Source organism: Tetrao urogallus (genome assembly GCF_951394365.1).
Source record: "Tetrao urogallus genome assembly, chromosome: Z".
Classification (NCBI taxonomy): domain Eukaryota; kingdom Metazoa; phylum Chordata; class Aves; order Galliformes; family Phasianidae; genus Tetrao; species Tetrao urogallus.
Window position 1 is genome coordinate 74756894 of NC_136816.1, and position 18529 is coordinate 74775422.

Below are 18529 nucleotides of genomic sequence, written 5' to 3' on the forward strand. Positions count from 1 at the left end.
AGTTTGGCATCCTTTCTGAGATCAAATGGTTTACTCCGGTGGGGGAATTTGTGGCCTACGGAAAAGATGTAGTGAAGAATCACCCAGAATGCCTCTAGCAGTGTACAAGTACATGAAGTACCTAAAATTCTAAGATTTTGGAATCTTTTGAAAAATAAAAGCTTTGTTTGTTTGTTTGTTTTTGCAAGACAGATGTTTGCATACTACTTAGTTTTTTTAGTTATTTTGTTGATGGAAGACATTGGGTGTATTTCACTTTGTTTTTGCCCAAGTTCTGTTTTGCTGTACCATTTTGCTACTGCACAACTGTTTGAAAGAAAGATTTATTCAAGAAATTGGAGTTGGCCAGCCTCATTCCATTTCTCTCACCATAGAAATGGCAAACATCAAGCCACAGAATAGCTCTCAGCACAAGTAGCCCAATAAAATGTAACCAGATGATTTCTCCAGGTATCGCTACAAACATATTTTAGAATTCAGAATCATTGAATCATCCAGATTGGAAAAGACCTTCAAGGTCGTTGAGCCTGTTCATCAACCTGACCTACTGAGTCCCTTTACTAAATCATGACATTTAATGCAACTTTGAATTGCATTCCACATGATACTTCCTCCCCACCTATTTCCTTCACATGTATGTTTATATGTATACACACATACACACATGTCTCTATGATGCCAATGTGACTATCAGCACAGCAGCTCTATGGTACCTGTGGAAGCCACGCTTCTATCAATATTTGCATTGGTCTGCATATGTCTGTTAGCATTTAGAAATGTCTACATGACATGCATGAAAGCATATTCTGTGCTGCCGTGTATTTGTGCAGGCAGGCTGAAGGATTTTGCTTCCCAGCACAAATCACTTTGGACAGCTGCAACGTCTCCCCTGTGAGTGGCTGTGCACAGCTAACTGGATTACAGCTACCGCTGGTAATGCTTGGTCTGGATTTTTAAATCACGGCGACTCCTTTTTTGGAAATGCTTGAACCTGTGTGGCAGTTTACTGTCTGTTAGAAAATATGTCATATCATTTTAAAAATAATTTTAAACTTAAGATTTCTCTTATTTGCAGGTGCACAGAGCAAGATGCTGCACTTTATGGGACAGCGTTTGGGAACTGTTTGACAGCTAGGCTGACCTGTTCAGCTCTTGCTGAATGATGCACAAAAATCGTGGCTTCCCCAGAATTCTTGCTGACCTGAATGACTCTGAGGGAAACTTGAGAGTAAAATGAGCAGAATGAGGAACATTTTTCACAGCACAAGAGTTATGCCTACGAGGAATACCCCACGTTAATTTCAACAAATTTTAGCTCTTCAAAAATCAGTGTTTTATTACGCAAGAAGCTCGAAAGTATTGTTCAGATGTGAGGAATCCTGAAAATACTTGCATAACATGGAAGACAACACAGGTGTTGAAAACTTATTTAACACGGAGGAAAATACTTGCTGTGCAAGGGATATATCACAAAATGGTGATGTCGTAAGTAATTTTAACAGCATGGTCTGTGCCGCTGCTGGAAAAGCAGAGAAAAATTGCAGCAGACAGGTGCATTCCCACCCTACAGATCTGTTCAGTGATTGTACAGACAACTGCTGCCTTCACATGGAAGACTTTGTTTCTGGCCATTCCCTGGCAGATGTCCAGGCATGTGAACAGACTGAACTCCACAGGTCTCTAGCCAGGAGCACCCTGCTGAGTGAGCGGGACGGTCCTGTAGTAAATCTGAATTATTTTGTAACAGATGATTCTGAAAATTGTGATAGTATTCTGGAGATCTATCCCAGTATAAGTGATGACCTTTATGATTATGGCCTCGAGTTCTTAGAATGTTCAGATGTGCTGACGGTACGTGACAATGAAATCTGGGAAGAGAAATTACAGTTTTTATTAGAAAGCGATGATGAAGACGATTTAAAGCTCAGTAAGGATTGTGATGGGTGTGCTTACTTCCTCAGTGAAATGCCGTGCCTGTTTCAAGTGTCAGATAACACTACGCCTATGGATACCACCATTGGCCTCTGTGGTCATCACTCAAAATTCAAAGGAGTAAATGTAAGGAGAGACCCCTCTACTTACAGCCAGTCCACTCTGCAGACGGAGATGACTCTCACTGTTGGACAACACCGAGAGAAAACTACTGGTTTGAAAGACAAAGAGAACTGTAAAGTGCCAGTTGCACCTGCAGCCCTTGAAAATGACTATCTTAAAATGGAAGAAAAAGATAATGGAAGTGTTCAGTCAGCTGCAGGTTTCTCAACCGATAAACCACGGAGTGCGGATAATGCGCATGCAATGGCGGACTTCTCTGCTGGTGACAAAGGTGCTGCTTTGACAAATCTGACTTCAGAAACAATGACAGGAGGCAATATAGACACAGACTTGGTGGGTGAAAGCTCACTGATACCAGAAGAAGGGAGAAGAAATTTGTTGGAAGAAAATGCAAGGCATGCTGTCTCTACCTTAACAGAAAGTCTAAGAAGAAACCTTTTAAAGTTGTTGAATCCTAAAGAGCTTTGCAGATATGTAAGTAATATAGGTCAGTCTTTTCAGACTGCAGCAGAAATTGAATCCAGCGCTCTGTTCCCAAGTCAGGAAGGTGTCCTTTCAACACAAATCTGTGAGGAGACAGAAAGCTTGCAAATGCAGGCTGGTTTGTGTCATACAGAAGAGGCAGATAAGGACTCTCATTGGGAACAGAAAAGGACGTGGGATTTGTCTGAGCAAAATCAGGTGCCATATGAAAACGTCTCACCCAGGGTAAGTAAAGTGTTTATCATTTGATAGTAAGAGCTGTTCTACTGATCTGAATGGTTTTCATCCCTGTTTGTCACAAAATAATGCAAATTTAAATTACTTTGAGAGATACTATTCATGCACTTCTGAATGACAGCTACGTCTGGGAAGGAAATCTGGTTTTGAAAAAGGCCCAAATAATCCATAAGCTGTTCTAATTATAGAGTGAGACTGATAATAGTAAGAGGCACTAATGGGACTCTGGACAGCTGGATAGGGAAATCTGATATTTTGGCTATCGCACAGGTCTTATCAAAGCAACGTTTCTTTCAGCCAGAAAGTTTCTCACATCTCTTTTGTGAGCAGAGAACAGCTTGATTTACTTTAGTTTATATTCAAAGAACAAAATTGTCTCCATTTATGGTGCTGGAAGCTTTAAACATCGACAAAGGTTTACTCTGAATTTATACCAAGGAGGGGAATTTAATCCAGAGCATTAATGTTACGGAAATAAATCGAGCTCTGCTTTTCTTTTTAAAAGTAAAGCAATGAAAAGTTTAGACATTCTAGTGGAAATGTAAAAAGCAATAACACATCAGGCCACCAAATTGATGCTCTCCAAGGACATACATATTTTATGTAGTTGGAAATTGACGTGGGAAATCAGCATGCTGACAGCACTGTATCACTGATACGGTGCTCCACCAAGTTTCCTAAGTGAGAATTGGGTCAAACCTTTTATTTCTGATAGTGAAGCCTGAAGATACATATTTATAAGTATTAAAACATACATATTCTCACTTTACTGATTTTAAAGTACATAGCCGAGTGCACAAAAAAAAATAAAAAAAGTCATAAAAAAATAAACACAAGCTTTTTCCAATTCCACAGCTCTGCCTCATTTATATTCTTTAATAATGTCTCCCAGCTGAGAATCAGAGATTGACCATAATCTGGTCACTGGAGTGCCTTAAGCAATCAAAAGTCGCTAAATTCTTACGCCTGAAAAGCATCCATAAGTTTCTCTGTTTTTATGGTACATAAAATTCCCATCACATTTTAGCAGCGCATAATGTACTTACAGACAGAGAACAGTCCCCTACTGAAATCGACTTACTGATAATTTCCTGATGTTTTGTGCTGCTGTGCTTTGCATGAGGCATTTTTTCGCTTTTTCCAACTGCAGTACAATAACTTAAATACCAGAACTAGTAAAGAGCAGCTTACACTGGTGTAAGTTCCACGGCCAGGTTTCAGATTGGCTAGTTAAGATTCTTTCTACCTGCAGTCAATAGGGATTCTTTGGGCATCCATGACTAAAACTCTATATTAGTTAAAAATTAAGTAGGACAGAAATGCCTGCACAGAAATGGGCTATATATTACCACAACCCCAAATCCGGGATTTAAATCACGAAGAGCATGAGGATTAAATTTAGAGGTAAATTCCAAACTCTGTGATCTTGACAGGGAACCAAATAATCTATCCCATCTAGAACCTACTGTCCACGACACAAGAAATAGGTGGGCAGCTTCTCACAAGACCCGTACAGAAAGCCAGAAACTCGTCAACAATCTGCTACTGTAACCTAAGAAAGGCTAGAGAGAATCAACCTCCTATTGCAGCACAGAGGTTTACGTAGAAGCCCACGGTTGCATTAGCTGGAGATCCGTGTTTGAGACAGATCTGCTGGGGACATTTTGTAGGAAAAATCATCGGTAACCACTTTTGAACAGTTTTCTGCTTTCCTTCTCTGTGGGATGGATCAGATCTGCTTAGAGCTACATAGCAGCCACAGAGCAACAGCACTAATTACTCTAGGATTTACACTTCCTTTCTTTCCCATTCCCCTCAATGCCAAGCAGCCTCTTACTGGAAATTGCAGTCTGTCCTGTCCAGCTGCTGTCCTGAGTGACCTCCTGCCATTAGACAGACAAAGTGGGAAGCTGCTGACTCTTCCTGTGCCCTTCCTGGTCTAGTGCCAGGTGAAATTCTGTATTTATTTAATGTTGCAAAACAACCTAGTAATACAACAAAAAAACCAACGGTATGGGCTGTATGATATTACACACAAGAGAGCCAGGAAGCTTCAGGTCTGCAAAGTTTTCATTCAAGACGCCATCCTTACCTAGTATTCAGCCAGCACCCTCAGCATGAGATCCTCCTGAATTTCATTCAGGGCCGGCATCATCTGGCCTACTGAATGTCAGTGATTTGCATGGAATCATAGAATCATGAAGGGTTGGAAAACCCTCCAAGATCACGTAGTCCAACCATCCACCTACCTCCAATATTTCCCACCGAACCATGGCCCTGAGTGCTACATCTACCCTTTTCTTAAAGATCTCCAGGGATGCTGACTCCACCACCTCCCTAAACAACATGTTGCAGAGCCAGACCACTCTTCCAGAGAAGACATTCTTCCTAATACTCAATCTGAACCTCCTCAGTGCAACAAGAGTCCATTTTCTCTCATCCTATTTCTGTTACCTGGCAGAAGAGGCCAACACTCACCTCGCAACAGCCTCCTTTCAGGGAGTTGGAGAAGGCAACAAAGCCTGCCCTGAGCCTCCTCTTCTCCAGACAAAGCAATCCCAGTTCCTTCAGCTGCTCTTCATATGACTTGTGGTTAAAGTCCTGCTGGAACTGGGAGGTTCAGAGAGATTCCATGGCATAAGCAAAATTTTTACTGTCTATACTGTTAGCTCACGAAGAATGGTATGTTGTGGTACCTTATTTATGGAGGATTTTTTTCCCGCTGTTCATCCTGCCAGATCCTCTGTTCATCCTGCCAGAGATTCTCTTTGCTGATTATTTTGTTCTCTATCAAGTCAGAACAGCTTGTTCTCATAAAGTTTGAGTTACAACTCAGTTTGATTATCCTTAAATTTATATCACCTCTAGATATTTCTGAATTTCATTATAGCAAAGTAGGGAAGGAAGACTGGCACAAATCATCCATGTGATTGGGTAGTCTGGCAGCGAACAAGAGGATTTTGTCAGATTCCAGGGCAGCCAAAACTGCAAGAATTGCATAGGCCAGTGAAATTGTCCACTGTGGTACTGGCAAAGATTTGCTGCTGTGTGATATCCTAGGAGCTGCCATGTGTGATGGAGAACTGCAGTTCCGCGTGTTTTGTTGAGGGGGCTAAGCTTAGTGAGTGCAGAAATGCAGCTGTGCACTGTGTTCCAACACTGCCGTGAAAGAGAGGGTGTGTGCTGGGAGCAGCAAGAAGAAACGTGGGGATAAGTAAGGGAAGGAAGGAATTGGGTTATACATCAGAAGAAGAAAAGGAAATCGAAAGGGTGTCTGTACATCTGTGATAGGAATCAGTTCAAGGGGGATCAGATTGAAATCCAGCAAATGGTTTCTTGAAGGCCAGTGAACAGCTGTCAGATAGGAACAGGTTTAATGGCAAGCAGTGAATACAATGGGTGAGGACTGACGCCCCAAACCACTGATGAGTAAGAGTTACTACACATGTTGGGGGCCTGTAAGGAAGATGGAGAGGGATTTTATCAGAGAATGGATAGGATGAGATGTACAGATTTAAACTAAAAAGGGGAGATTTATGAAGGCAGTGAGGCCCTGGCACAGGCTGCTCTGAAAAGTCCCTAGAGGAGGTGCTCAAGGCCAGGCTGGATGGGGCCTTGGGCACCCTGATCTGATGAGGGACAAGGTATTCATAAACTGTGGGTATTGACAAATATAAAAACTGAATCAACAACAGCAACAAAATAACCAGATGCATTTCAATTCAAGATTCTGGTTTGGGTCTGTGCCAAGCAACAATCCTAATTTTCAATTCCATCATGTTTCTTTTTCTTTCTTATTTGTAGAAGCAAGGTGACAGTCTTAAAACCTGTGCCCAAAATTGTGACAGACAACGTATAGAGCCTGAAACAGAAAAGGAAGGCATCTTCATGACTTGCGAGAGTGTAGGAGTCATCCATTCAGCTTCAGAAGCACTCTGTACCGAGAAGACATCACAAGCAAAAAATGCAGATTTACAGGCCTATTCTCAACACGATGCTCCTTGTGATAAGAGAGAGAGTTGTCACCAACAAGTCTTCTGGGAACAAGGAACGGGTATTAGTAGTAATGACAACAAGTCTAAGAATGACACTCCACCTTTTCCTTTACAGGACACAGACTCTGTTCCTGATAAACAAGAATGTTTATGTGCTGTTCTCTCTTCTGCAAAGCTATGTGATGAGCCAGGGGAGAGAGGGCAAAGGTTTGATTTTGACTCACGTGACAGCAATGACACAGATACTCTCTGCAGTATATCATGTGATGCATCCCTGTTTGAAGCTAATCCCCAGTCAGTTCTGGAATCTGGAGAACCTGGGTGCAAAGGAGAAGCCGATTTAGCTGCAGTGCATGACAAACTGTGGAAACTTTTTCACGAAGATGACTCAGACTGTCAAATCCCATTTGAAAACTGTGGAATCACAAGTTTAGAAATGAGGCCGACAGATACCAGAGTCACAGAAATGAACTTCTTGCAGGAGACCTGTTTTGATCATCCTTTGCCTCAAAATCTGATAGAACGGCAGGAACCTATTACACAACCACCTGCTAGAGAAAGAACAGAGAAAGAAGACTGCAGTGTTTCTAATATCCTACCGAAAACAGATGAAGCATATAATAGTGTATCCAGAGGAAATGTTTTTCTTACAGAAGCAGATGGTACATGTCTAAGTTCTAGCAGTGGAAATAAAGCAGAAACACTACCTGTTTGTACTTCAAAAGATGTCTTAAATAGAGAGGTGTGTTTGGAGAAGAAGCCAAATCAAATAATAACTGACAGTAATGGATCCATTCGAATGACAGTTTCTTGGGAAGGAAAGCTTGCTGTTAATAACACTTTCCAGACACGTGATGTGGAATCCCTTCAAGTATTAAAAAGTACTCAGAGTAGCAATTTAGCAAGTGACAATGAAAATTCAGCCTCTTTGTTAGATAAGTCACACGGGACAAGTAGGCAATTACTTCACACTGAGCAGAACATACCCTTGGTACATAAGACTATAACTAAGAGCACAGATGAAGATGACTGTCATTTTAAAGACTGCTATCCAGCAAGAAATAAACTGACATATTTCCCTGAAGGGAAATTTGTTCTCCCCAGTAGTTCCTCTGGTGAAAATACCCATCAGTTTACACATGGAAAACACACTTCTGTTAACGCCATACATGAAAGTTGTGAAGGTGATGTGCATGAGAGAAGAAATCACTCAGACTTGAATGCACAAAATGGCACTAATTCTGGCAGTTATCATCTTTTTAGAAATGATGGCTGTCAAGATGTTCCAGTTGTTTCTAATGCAGAGAAGTACAGTCACCTAATGAAACTGCCCAATTTGATTAAGACTCCTGAAAACATAACATGTAAGAATCTACCTCACAATGCATGCCAAATGACGGAATTACAGGAAAAAGAAACTGCATTCACTCCCTCTTCTGAGAATCCCTTATTAACACATTTTTGTGTAGAAGTGCCCCAGTATGAACCAAGTGAAACAGAAAAAGAACAGAGAGGCATTTGCATAGCTGATGAACAAAGGGCTGAAACTTCCTGCAGCTCAGGAGTTAGAGACGTTTCAGAGAGTCAGCCTGCAGCTTCCCCTCCCAACATGTCAGAACAACAGGTATTTTTCCTTGACAACACCTTTAAGTCTCACGAAGAGCTAAAACCAGATTCTTCAAATAATGGGAATGTAACATCAGCATTAGTAACTATCCCACTGCCAAGAGCAGTTCAAAATGAGTACAGCAACATAGCAAACGATGATTACAGAGATGTCAGCAATCAGATGGACATCCAGCAAGTAACCGTGGGAGAAACATCACCATTCTTCATACCTGTAAATCAGTCAAAGGGCATGGTTCACAGTTTGTCAGCAATGGGATCGTCTGGCACAGGAAGTCAAGCACAAGCAGAATGCACACAAATTGCTGTCAAAGTAGATGAAAAAATGAGTAAGTTGGGACCTTTCTGCAAAGCATTGCAGGATGAGTTCCACAAGGTACCTGAAGCACACAAGGAGAGAGCAAACTTGAGTGAAAACAAGCAAGAGATTCAAAGAGCTATTGAGTACAGCCCAGACGATGCTGGAAGGAAGTTTCCTTTGCACACTTTAATTAGCTCCAAGGCTCAGAGACAGACTAGCAATAATATCACTAAGCAGACCTCTCCTGATTTGACCTCTTCCAGCAAGCTGACTGAGTTTGACTATTCAATTAAGCCTACTCAATGTCATAATGATGGAGAAGTCATGACACCAGAGACTGCAGCAGATGGTTTAGCTGGTTTGCCACCAGTTGATTCAGGAGACAACCTCTATTTTCAAAGGCAACCACCCTACAGCACTACTCAGCCATACTCCCTCGTGTTGACCGCCTATGATCCATTCCCTGTTAATGCAAAAAGGCTAGAGAATCAAGAAAGATCAAAGTCCTGCCAGACTTTACCAACTGTTGCTGAGCCTGAGCCCATCAAATGTAAACAACACATAGCAAGGAGTGGGAATGTAGCCACTGGGGCAAAGAAGAAATTACCTCCAGCAACACTATCAAAGAAGCCCCGACTGTCAGAGAGAGGAAATGCTAGTAAGGACCCTAGCTGTGTTAAAAGTGAGGCCAACATCGTCTACAAAGAAAACAAAAAAGAGCAAAGGAAGCTAATTTCAAAAAAGGATAGCAAAGGTAAGAGAAAACTGATTTTTGTTTCGGTCCTTTCCCATCCTTCAGTCTTCAGTAGGAAGTTAATAATGGTTAAACACACTGCAAGCCTTCTTCAGTCAAAATCACATCAATCAGAAGTGTCTTGCCATCACTGATGTTAATTTCTCATTGTGATGACTTAACTGTTGGTATCCCTGTGCCACAGAACTGATATCTCCCTAGAATCCTTTTCCTACCTGGCAAATACATTTATCAACTTCATAGCCTTTTTGAATTAGCTACTTCTTTGTCGACTCAAGTCAGTGATTATAGAGGTGGATAGCATGGTGGTAGCACATGACAGCACAGTATAGCAGCTGCTAGCCCAGTACCATCACGTTGTTATGTTCCTACGGGCAGTGTTCCCAGTTATGCTCCTACACGGTGGCTCCTAAATGCAATTACGCTATCTTGATTTCGAAATGGTTTTATTGCTAGCAAAGTATTATTGTTACTAGTAGAGTGCCACTGATAAACATAACGTTTTGCAGTTCTATCTGATGACTGATGGCTGGTTCTGCATTCCTTTTCACTGCTATTGCTCAAAAATGACACTGATGAAATTAGCATTTTTAAACTGACCTTAAAAAAAAAGCACAGAAATGAAATGAGAAGAAGGTTGTTTATCAGGGCTCCTAGGAGATTGCTAATGGATAAAACGAAATGCAGATGGGAGCAGCAGTGTAACAGCTAGACAGATGAGATGTTTGTGGTTTCTATGGATACTTTGCAAGGATCAAGCTCTTTCTTTCACCTTTTAATGTTGCTTTTTATGTTCATATGCTGAAATAATTTTAAAGATCAGATAAGACTGAACGGTGACTCAAGGTAAGCTAAAAAACTGTGACGCTTGTCAGAGATTCTAATTAAAGTGCAGTCTGATCAGACTTTAAAAAGCAACTTTATTCACGTGTCCTTTGCAAGTGTGTTTTTGCCTACAAGAAATGACTGTGAAAGGGAATGATGGGAGATGAGCTACACTGAGCAGGAAAAAAGGCTAGACATGGTGTGAATTTGTACAAGGAGGTCTGCTAATATGTCTGCTGGCCCAAAAAGGGTAACTGGAAGCACAGAGCTCTATCAGAAATTACCAGAGAACCTCGTGTATGGGAGAAGGAGAGACACATTCCTTCAAAGTATAACAAGAAAACAGCTGAGAAGAGCCTAGCTTTTCCAGGTGTCTAAGTCTGGACTTGAAGAATGTTCTAAACATTTAGCTTTTCATTGTTGAGCTGGATTTTCTTCTGCTTCTCACCAGCTGCAGTCCAGATTGAAGTCAGTGTGTGTTTATACTTCAGAGTGTCTGCATGGTCCTTTTCCCAGCATTATGGAGAGGCTGGTATGCTTAGCGTGGCATTCACTGAGGACATTCTCTTTTATTATTATTTTCACCTCTAACAGAAATTGCTCTGTGGCCAGGGCAGGAAAACTGGAGCCTTTCGTTCTATTTCCAGTGCTGTCACATACTCTCTGCGCCATTTCAGCCCTGATTCATGAAGGTTCTTAGGCCTAAGGACTTAAGTGGTTACTAGGCAAACATAGCAGTGAATCCCAGGTGCCTGACCCCTTGGGTCGGATTCAGCATTCCTTGGGCATTAGAGGGGGAAAGTTAGGCTGCTGGCATGGGGATTCCTAGGAGAGAAGTGTCATGCCAGCTCATTCAGCTTGCAGCAGAATTAACACGGCAGGAAACACGACACCCAGCATGTTGCATCCCTTACGCCTGGCAGGGATGTCTCACTCGAGTGCAGGGATGTGTCATGAATTTCCCAAACCTCTCCCTAAGCGTATGTCCATTCCCTCTCACAACAAAAATAAGCAAAACCCATTTCTTAACTTCTTTTCTCAAGGCAAAGAGTGACTCTCCCCATCTCTCTCAGGCTTTGTGACCAGCACCGTTGCCCAGGATACATCATGCGGGCTCCAGCCTACACCCCGAGCCTGGGTTCCTGATGCCACAGCCATGTGCCTGAGCAGGGAGCTGAGCCATCAGGGCCTTCCCTGAGCTGGGCAGGATATTTTCCTTCTGGAACCTCAATAATTGATTGTCTCTGCACAGTGGTCCATCTTTGGTAAAGGTACCAAGTCCTGTGACTGGAAAGTAAGGACTGGAAAGCAAATGGCATCCTGTGCTCCATCCGCAGAGGGGTGGCCAGCAGGGACAGGGAGGTGATTGTCCCCCTCTGCTCTGCTCCTGTGAGGCCCCATCTGCAGTGCTGTGTCCAGGTCTGGAGCCCCAGTACAAGAAAGACAGGGAGCTGCTGGAGAGGGTCCAGAGGAGCCACAGAGATGATCAGGGGACTGGAGCACCTCCCCTACGAGGACAGGCTGAGGGAGCTGGGCTTGTTCAGGCTGGAGAAAAGAAAGCTGCGGGGTGACCTCATGGCAGCTTTCAGTACCTAAAGGGAGCCTGCAAACAGGAGGGGAGTCAACTCTTGGAAAGAGTAGATAACAGCAGGACAAGGGGAAATGGTTTGAAGTTGAGGGAGGGAAGATTGAGGCTGGATGTCAGGGGAAGTTCTTTGCTATGAGAGTGGTGAGGTGCTGGAACAGCTGCCCAGAGAGGCTGTGATGCCCCGTCCATCCCTGGAGGTGTTCAAGGCCAGGTTGGATGGGGCCCCGGGCTCCTGGGCTGCTATGAAATGTGGAGGTTGGTGGCCCTGCGTGTGGCAGGGGGTTGGAGCTTCGTGATTCTTGAGGTCCCTTTCAACACTGGCCATTTTGTGGCTCTGTGACTCTGTGACTTGCTTTAGATGCAGGAAATGAATTATTTGGAGAAGGAAATAAAGGCCACTGCCATTGCCAAGTGCTCTTGCTATTGGTGGAGCCCATATCTAACCGGTGAGCGTGGGTTCCTCCCTCCAGCTGTGTTTGAAGGAAATGGGACCATCGCTGCACCTTACAATAAAAACCAATGCTGGCAGTGTGGATTAGATGTGTCACAAGAGCACCCTGCAGACCGGGTGCCTCATGGGACTTGGAGTAGTTTCTCTCAAAATCTGTGAGTGGGTTAAAAAATGCACCAGTTACAAGAATTCAGCTAGGTGAATTCTAACGTTGTAACCCCATGGTGTGCTGGACCTTTGTGGTGTCTGTTCTTGTACCAACAAAACTAGCTACCCATTCAGTCAGTGAGAATGTGTTCTGAGCAAGAAGTCATTTTATGTTGTTGCCCTTTCAAAATAGAGCTTCCCTTGGTATTATTCCGTAAATTCAGAATGTCTTTGCATTGAAAACATTTCCACTGACTGTGGGGGCACTGAATTAGTCTTTTAAAACCTCTGTATTTTAAACCCTTGGGTCTCTGTACTATAAAAAAATGTGGCTCTTTACCAGTATTGCTGGATTCATGTTGTTAGTGTGTGCAGAACATTCTGGAATTCCATTAAAATTCCAAAACGCTCTCATGATCTTCCAGTCCTAAATTACAGCTCTTCTGTTTCAAGCTCCCAAGCTGCTGCAGAAAATCCAAGCGGAGCTATTCCCCGACTGCTCTGGAAACATCAAGCTGTGCTGTCAGTTTGGAGATATTCATGGAGACTCCACCATTACATGGACTAAAGACTCCAAGCTACTAGCTCAGCTGCAGAGAAAGTAAGTGAACGTTTTTGTCAGGCTGACAGCTTCTGAATAGCTGCTGTGAAAATACTCTATTGGGCAGCGATTGACTCTTTAAATGTAGTAATAGCATCAGTATTATTGGTGAAAAAAATATATTAACAGAGTCATTAAAAAGCGTATCTTCACACAGTGCATTCATTTGTTCTAGTTTGCATTCCATCACTCGTAATTCCTCTCAGCTCATTCATAACCAGTCTCATGGAACTTTCAAGTGCAGTAAAAGGTCATATGAAGTTTCAGTCTCCAGGCCAAGCGATATAAACACGCCTGGTTAATGTGGCAGGCTGTCCTCGTGTGTTGGAAATGAACTGCTGAACCAACTAGCATGCAGTGTAGAGCTTGAAGTGATCACTCTTTGAACTTCATATTCTGTATCAAATGCAGCTTGAAGCTGATTGGACTAAAAGACAGAGTTGTACTTCAGGAAAATGATCTCTCCCATCAACGCAGCCAGTTAACTTGACACCAAGTGACTAGAGGCAGCGCAGCGAGAAGGGTGGAAAATAAAGGCCTCTTGAGGTCTTTATCGGGATCATTTCCAGCGTGTCCTAAAAAACCACATTTTTATGAAATAAGTTTTTTTTCCACTGTGCAGTAAATTTTTTGTAAAACGTAGTTCTTGATATTCGTTTGTGTTTCAAAAAATCAAAATCAACACTACTCAGGGCAAAAGAAGGAAAGATGTTTCCATCAGAAGGCACGATTCTGCTTAATCTGGAATTTTTATAGCAAGGCATCTGCTAAGATACTATTTTAAGTGGAGAGCAAATATGAATTTTTGAGACTTCCCATGTCATCCTGATTCTTGTCATTTTACCCAAACTGTTTTTGATTATTGTGTTATCACGTTGGTTGTGGATATTACCATATAATATTATGTGCTAGGTAATTTCGCTGTGTTTTAATGAAGAAACACTGCAATGATGAAGAATGAATTAGTTTTGCATTGTTAAACACGATATGTGATAACAAATCAGAAGAGACTCGTAGTTACCATATTTATTGCACAATGTTCAGTAAAGTTCTCCCTTTAAGCCTCCCTTTAATCGAAGCTGAAATCCAACCAGTAGTTCTGACAGTTTTGTTTGAACCCAAGCACTGTTTGTTCCATTGGAAATATACATAAATCTTTATGACTACATAATGTGGATCATATATATCTTAACTTTTTCTATCAATAGGAAGTAATTGCAAGAAATTATGCAACAAATCTTTAAAATTTTATTACCTGTCAATATATTGGAAAATGTATTGAAAAATACATACTGATAGTGACATTAATAGACGCTAAGTCAGTTCATTTAGAAACTAGTGTTGGGTAGAATTAGTTCCCCAGTGTTCCAAAGTTCATGAAACTTAATGCTGGCAAGAATACCAACAAAACTGTGCACACCTTCACTAATTCACTTCAAAGAAGACTTAAAACACAGTAGCCCAGTCTCCATAATCCATGTGTGGATTGTCTGCGATTGCTGAGAAGCACTTCCAAGGACATCCAGTGTGGTGCAGTTGAAGATCTTTGTGGTTTAAAAGGAAAACCATGGCACTTAGACATAGCACTGTTTCTCTGTGGTTTTACTGCTTCCAGAGTTAGCTTGCATCTGTAAGTACTGCATCTGCACTCCTGTGCCACTGCACCCTCTCCAATAACATTTGTTGGTGGTCCATCACTGAAGCTGCATACACAGATGTCAGACGGCAAATATCTAGCTTGAAAAATGAAAGCAAATGAGTGGGAAATACTGAGTGAGAAATTACAAAGATGGAATGGGGAGGGGCACAGAAGAAAAGAGAATACAAAGCAAAAACTGGACATTATTGGAAAAATGGGGGGAAATCTGTAAACACAGGGAAAACAGACAAAGTATTTCTAAAACTGACGCCAGCTGAGAACAAGAAAATAAAAATTGTTAAGCACATTGGCTCCAAAGTGCAGCAGAGTAATAAGTACATTCTTAATTAAACCTCTTCTTAACTAACCCGGATTGAATTCAGTCAGCAAGTTTTAATACTCACTCCTGCACAAGATTTATTGATGTACATGCCAAAACTTAATCATATAGTCGGCTAAACTGAAACTTTGCTAACTTGTGCAAAGCCAGGATCAGGCTTGGTTTTCAGTCCGCACAAAGCCTATTGCTTCCAGTCACATCAGTCAGTGCTCCCTGCCACTGCTCAGTGTTTCCAAATATTCCAATGCACAGTTTTCCAAATATTGTATGGATCAACAGGAAGATTTATATTTTCTTGTAGCACCATTGTACTTTATGTATATGCCATGATATGAATGGGAATATTATATTAATATGTGATTTAATTCTTTGTATACAGATTTAGTTGAGCTAGTTTATCTCAGGGTGTAGTAGGAAAATCTATTGTGAAGCACTTAATAGAATGAATGCTTCTAAGAGGCTGAAATAAATAAAATATTTTATCTTCTTGCACCTGTTTTGAATAAGTCTTTACGACATAGACAGAAATTTCAGGGACAGATACATGGAAATATCTTTCAGAAATATTCACATGAAAAATGAACATATTCTGTTCCAGTGCCCAGGATGACTCTCCTGTCTCTTTGGCAATAGCTAAAGCCAGTAACAAAGACCAAGGAATGTATTATTGCTGCTTGAGTAACACATACGGAAGGGTGACTGCTGAGTTCAATCTGACTTCTGAAGGTAAATACTAGTTTATAATTCATTTAGTACTAACGACAATGACAGTTTCCATTCATATTTCTTGAAAGTCTCTTTCTTTGTTTCTTTGCAGTCTTGGAACATCTCTCAAATTTTCAGAATTTTGAAGGTAAGCATGCACATCTAGTAAATTGTGTGACTAAATCTTTGTTCCTTCTTCCTTCCAAATAGAAAAAAGGATGAAAAAACATAGCCAAAATAATTAGCAGCTTAGTCATCCAAAATGTGCAGGCTCTTGATTTTGAGGTACAAACTATTCTCAAATCTTTCTACATTCAGTCGGACTGGGTTTATTGTTGCTTATTGTTATCTAAGAATTTACAAAGTTACTAAGAAGCTGCACTGTCCTAGTGAATTTGGCCCAAGACATAGAGTGAGCTCTAAGGAGCTTTTCAGACGTGGAACCCTTTGAATAAGGAAATGAATAGCCATGCTAAGACAGTTGTAATGAACTGTAGTTGATTAGCAAATAGCTGGAGTGCAGTAGTGTAACCAGTTTCAGCTGAGTCTCCTAATTTGCCCTGTATCATGATTTTGGTTTTTATCTCTCACCCAATTATAGGACTGTATCACAATTCAGGCTGGAAGGAACTCTAGGGGTTCATCTTCTGTTCAAAGCAGAGTTAGGTATGGGGTGAGACCAGGCTTCTTACGGCTTCATCCAGTGAGGTCTTATTATTTTGGGTAATTATGTGAATACAGCTGTTTAGAACTTGGGCTTGAATTCTGTTGAGGAAAGTGCATTTATGAAGGTACAGGGCACTGTGTAAATTGATAAGCCTATGCATGATACTGTCCAGGTGAAAGTTCATTGGAGATCTGAGGAATACTCAGAATTCAGATCTGTGGTTGGACTTGTAGGTTCTTCAGATGATGCGTAGCTTTGGGTTCAGCTGTAGTATACAATCCCTTTAAATTTTCAGGCTGAAATGCAATGACCAAACACGTCCAGGATTCTACAGATCTGCAGACAGTCTGCCAGAGACATTTTAAGAGTTTTGCCACAGTAAACTATGGGAAGCCCATGTTTTGCTAGATATCTTTCCTTTTTTTTTTTGTACTCGACTTTGCTCTAACATCAAGAATAAATTCCACTTGAATTCATGGGAGTTCTGTTGATGAAATACCTTCATATAGGATAGAATGGTTTGTGCAGGGCGTCAGAGTACACACCATGGCAGTCTATTCAGTTGAACTTGTCTTTGTAACTCGTCTCTAATGTGATGCACTAGCATTTCACATTTAGTAAACATCATTGCATCATGGGGCACAATACTGAGTACACAGAGACATAGATGCACACAGTGTACAGAAAGCTGTTTTGGCAGAAAAACTGCATTTGAACACATGGTCTTTGCAAGGCACCTGCTGTGTAACTTTACTCCAAGACACAGGCAGGCATTATGATTTGGAATGCTTTCCCCATATGTTATCTTGTGTTTAATCACACTCGGCATATGTCTCGCTGTGCTGCAACTAAAAATAGGCAGTGCATTGTAAATTGGTTTATCATCCCTGAACATGCTGTACTAGTAAAGAAGTTTGTTCAGCCAATTGTCTGTGGGGTTTTGTTGTTTGTTTGTTTGTTTGTTTTTAATTTTTTTTTCTTGAAGAATAAGATGAAACATCTAGTTCCTGGTTAAAATAAACACAGGGCTTCTCATGGAGCAGGACTGTTTCTTAAAGGAGGGGGGACCCAGGCCCTTAATAATGCAAATGGGGCCACTGTTTCCATAGTTTCCATCCTCTTTAAATATCTCTTTAAATATCTATTTAAATATCTAAATACAGTGAAACGCATTCATCCTCCCATGTCCACCCCCTTCCCCTTGACTGCAGAAAGATGTGCAGAACAAAGTGGCGTTGTGTTTCAGGTGTGGAAGAAATTGAATTCATGCAACTCATGTTCAGAGAAGATTTCATCTGTGACAGCTATTTTGGTGGGAACCTGCATGGAATATTAGCTACAGAAGAGCTTCACTTTGGTGAAGGCATGCATCGGAAAGCCTTCCGAAGTAAAGTGATGCAAGGCCTCGTGCCAGTTTTCAGTCCTGGACACCCCTGTGTTCTCAAAGTGCACAATGCTATCACGTATGGGACCAAGAGTAAGGATGATCTAGTTCAAAAGAACTACAAACTAGCACTGCAGGTAAGGTTTCCCAGCCCTTTGCAAGTGGAAATTGTGGAGAAAAGCTGTCTGGGAAATATTTAAACAGCTGACCTGTCAAATGTTTTGCATAATATTCCTTAGGAATGCTACGTCCAAAATACTGCAAGAGAGTATGCGAAGATATATGCAGCTGAAGCTGAACCTTTGGAAGGCTTTGGAGAAGCACCGGAGTGAGTACCATATGTAAACATACAGATAGATGTTATGGTTTAACCAAGCAGCAGCTGTGTGTCATACAGCTATTTGCTTACTCCCAGTGGGAATGGGGAGAGTGAATTGGGAAAAAAAGTAGAACTTGAAGATTACTAAGATGGAATAATTATATGTGTGTATATATACATATTTATGTACAAAATAAGTGGTGTACGAAACAATTGCTCACCACCCAATGCCCACAGAGTCTCCAAGCAGCAGCTGCCCCCCTGTTTTATGTTGTGGTTTTTTTTTTACATATATCATATGGTTTGGAATCCCTTTGTCCGGCTGAGATCAAGTGTCCTGATTCTGTCTCCCAGTCCCTCACTGTCAAGACAGTATGAGAAGCTGAAAGGTCCTTGTCTCTGTGCAACCCTG

At 41.5% G+C, this 18529-nt stretch overlaps 1 protein-coding gene across 1 annotated transcript in view; it reads left to right on the forward strand.

Moving 5' to 3' along the window:
- Positions 1-1398: 1398 nt before the first annotated feature.
- The window catches only part of ALPK2 (alpha kinase 2), a gene marked incomplete at both ends in the record, with an annotated part of 29549 nt that continues 12418 nt past the window's right edge, over positions 1399-18529 (forward strand). The window contains 7 exons of the mRNA XM_079548405.1: positions 1399-2763; positions 6580-9451; positions 12916-13063; positions 15641-15768; positions 15860-15895; positions 17661-17935; positions 18038-18126. Of these exons, the coding sequence (XP_079404531.1) occupies positions 1399-2763; positions 6580-9451; positions 12916-13063; positions 15641-15768; positions 15860-15895; positions 17661-17935; positions 18038-18126 (4913 nt within the window). The remainder of the gene's footprint in view (positions 2764-6579; positions 9452-12915; positions 13064-15640; positions 15769-15859; positions 15896-17660; positions 17936-18037; positions 18127-18529) is intronic.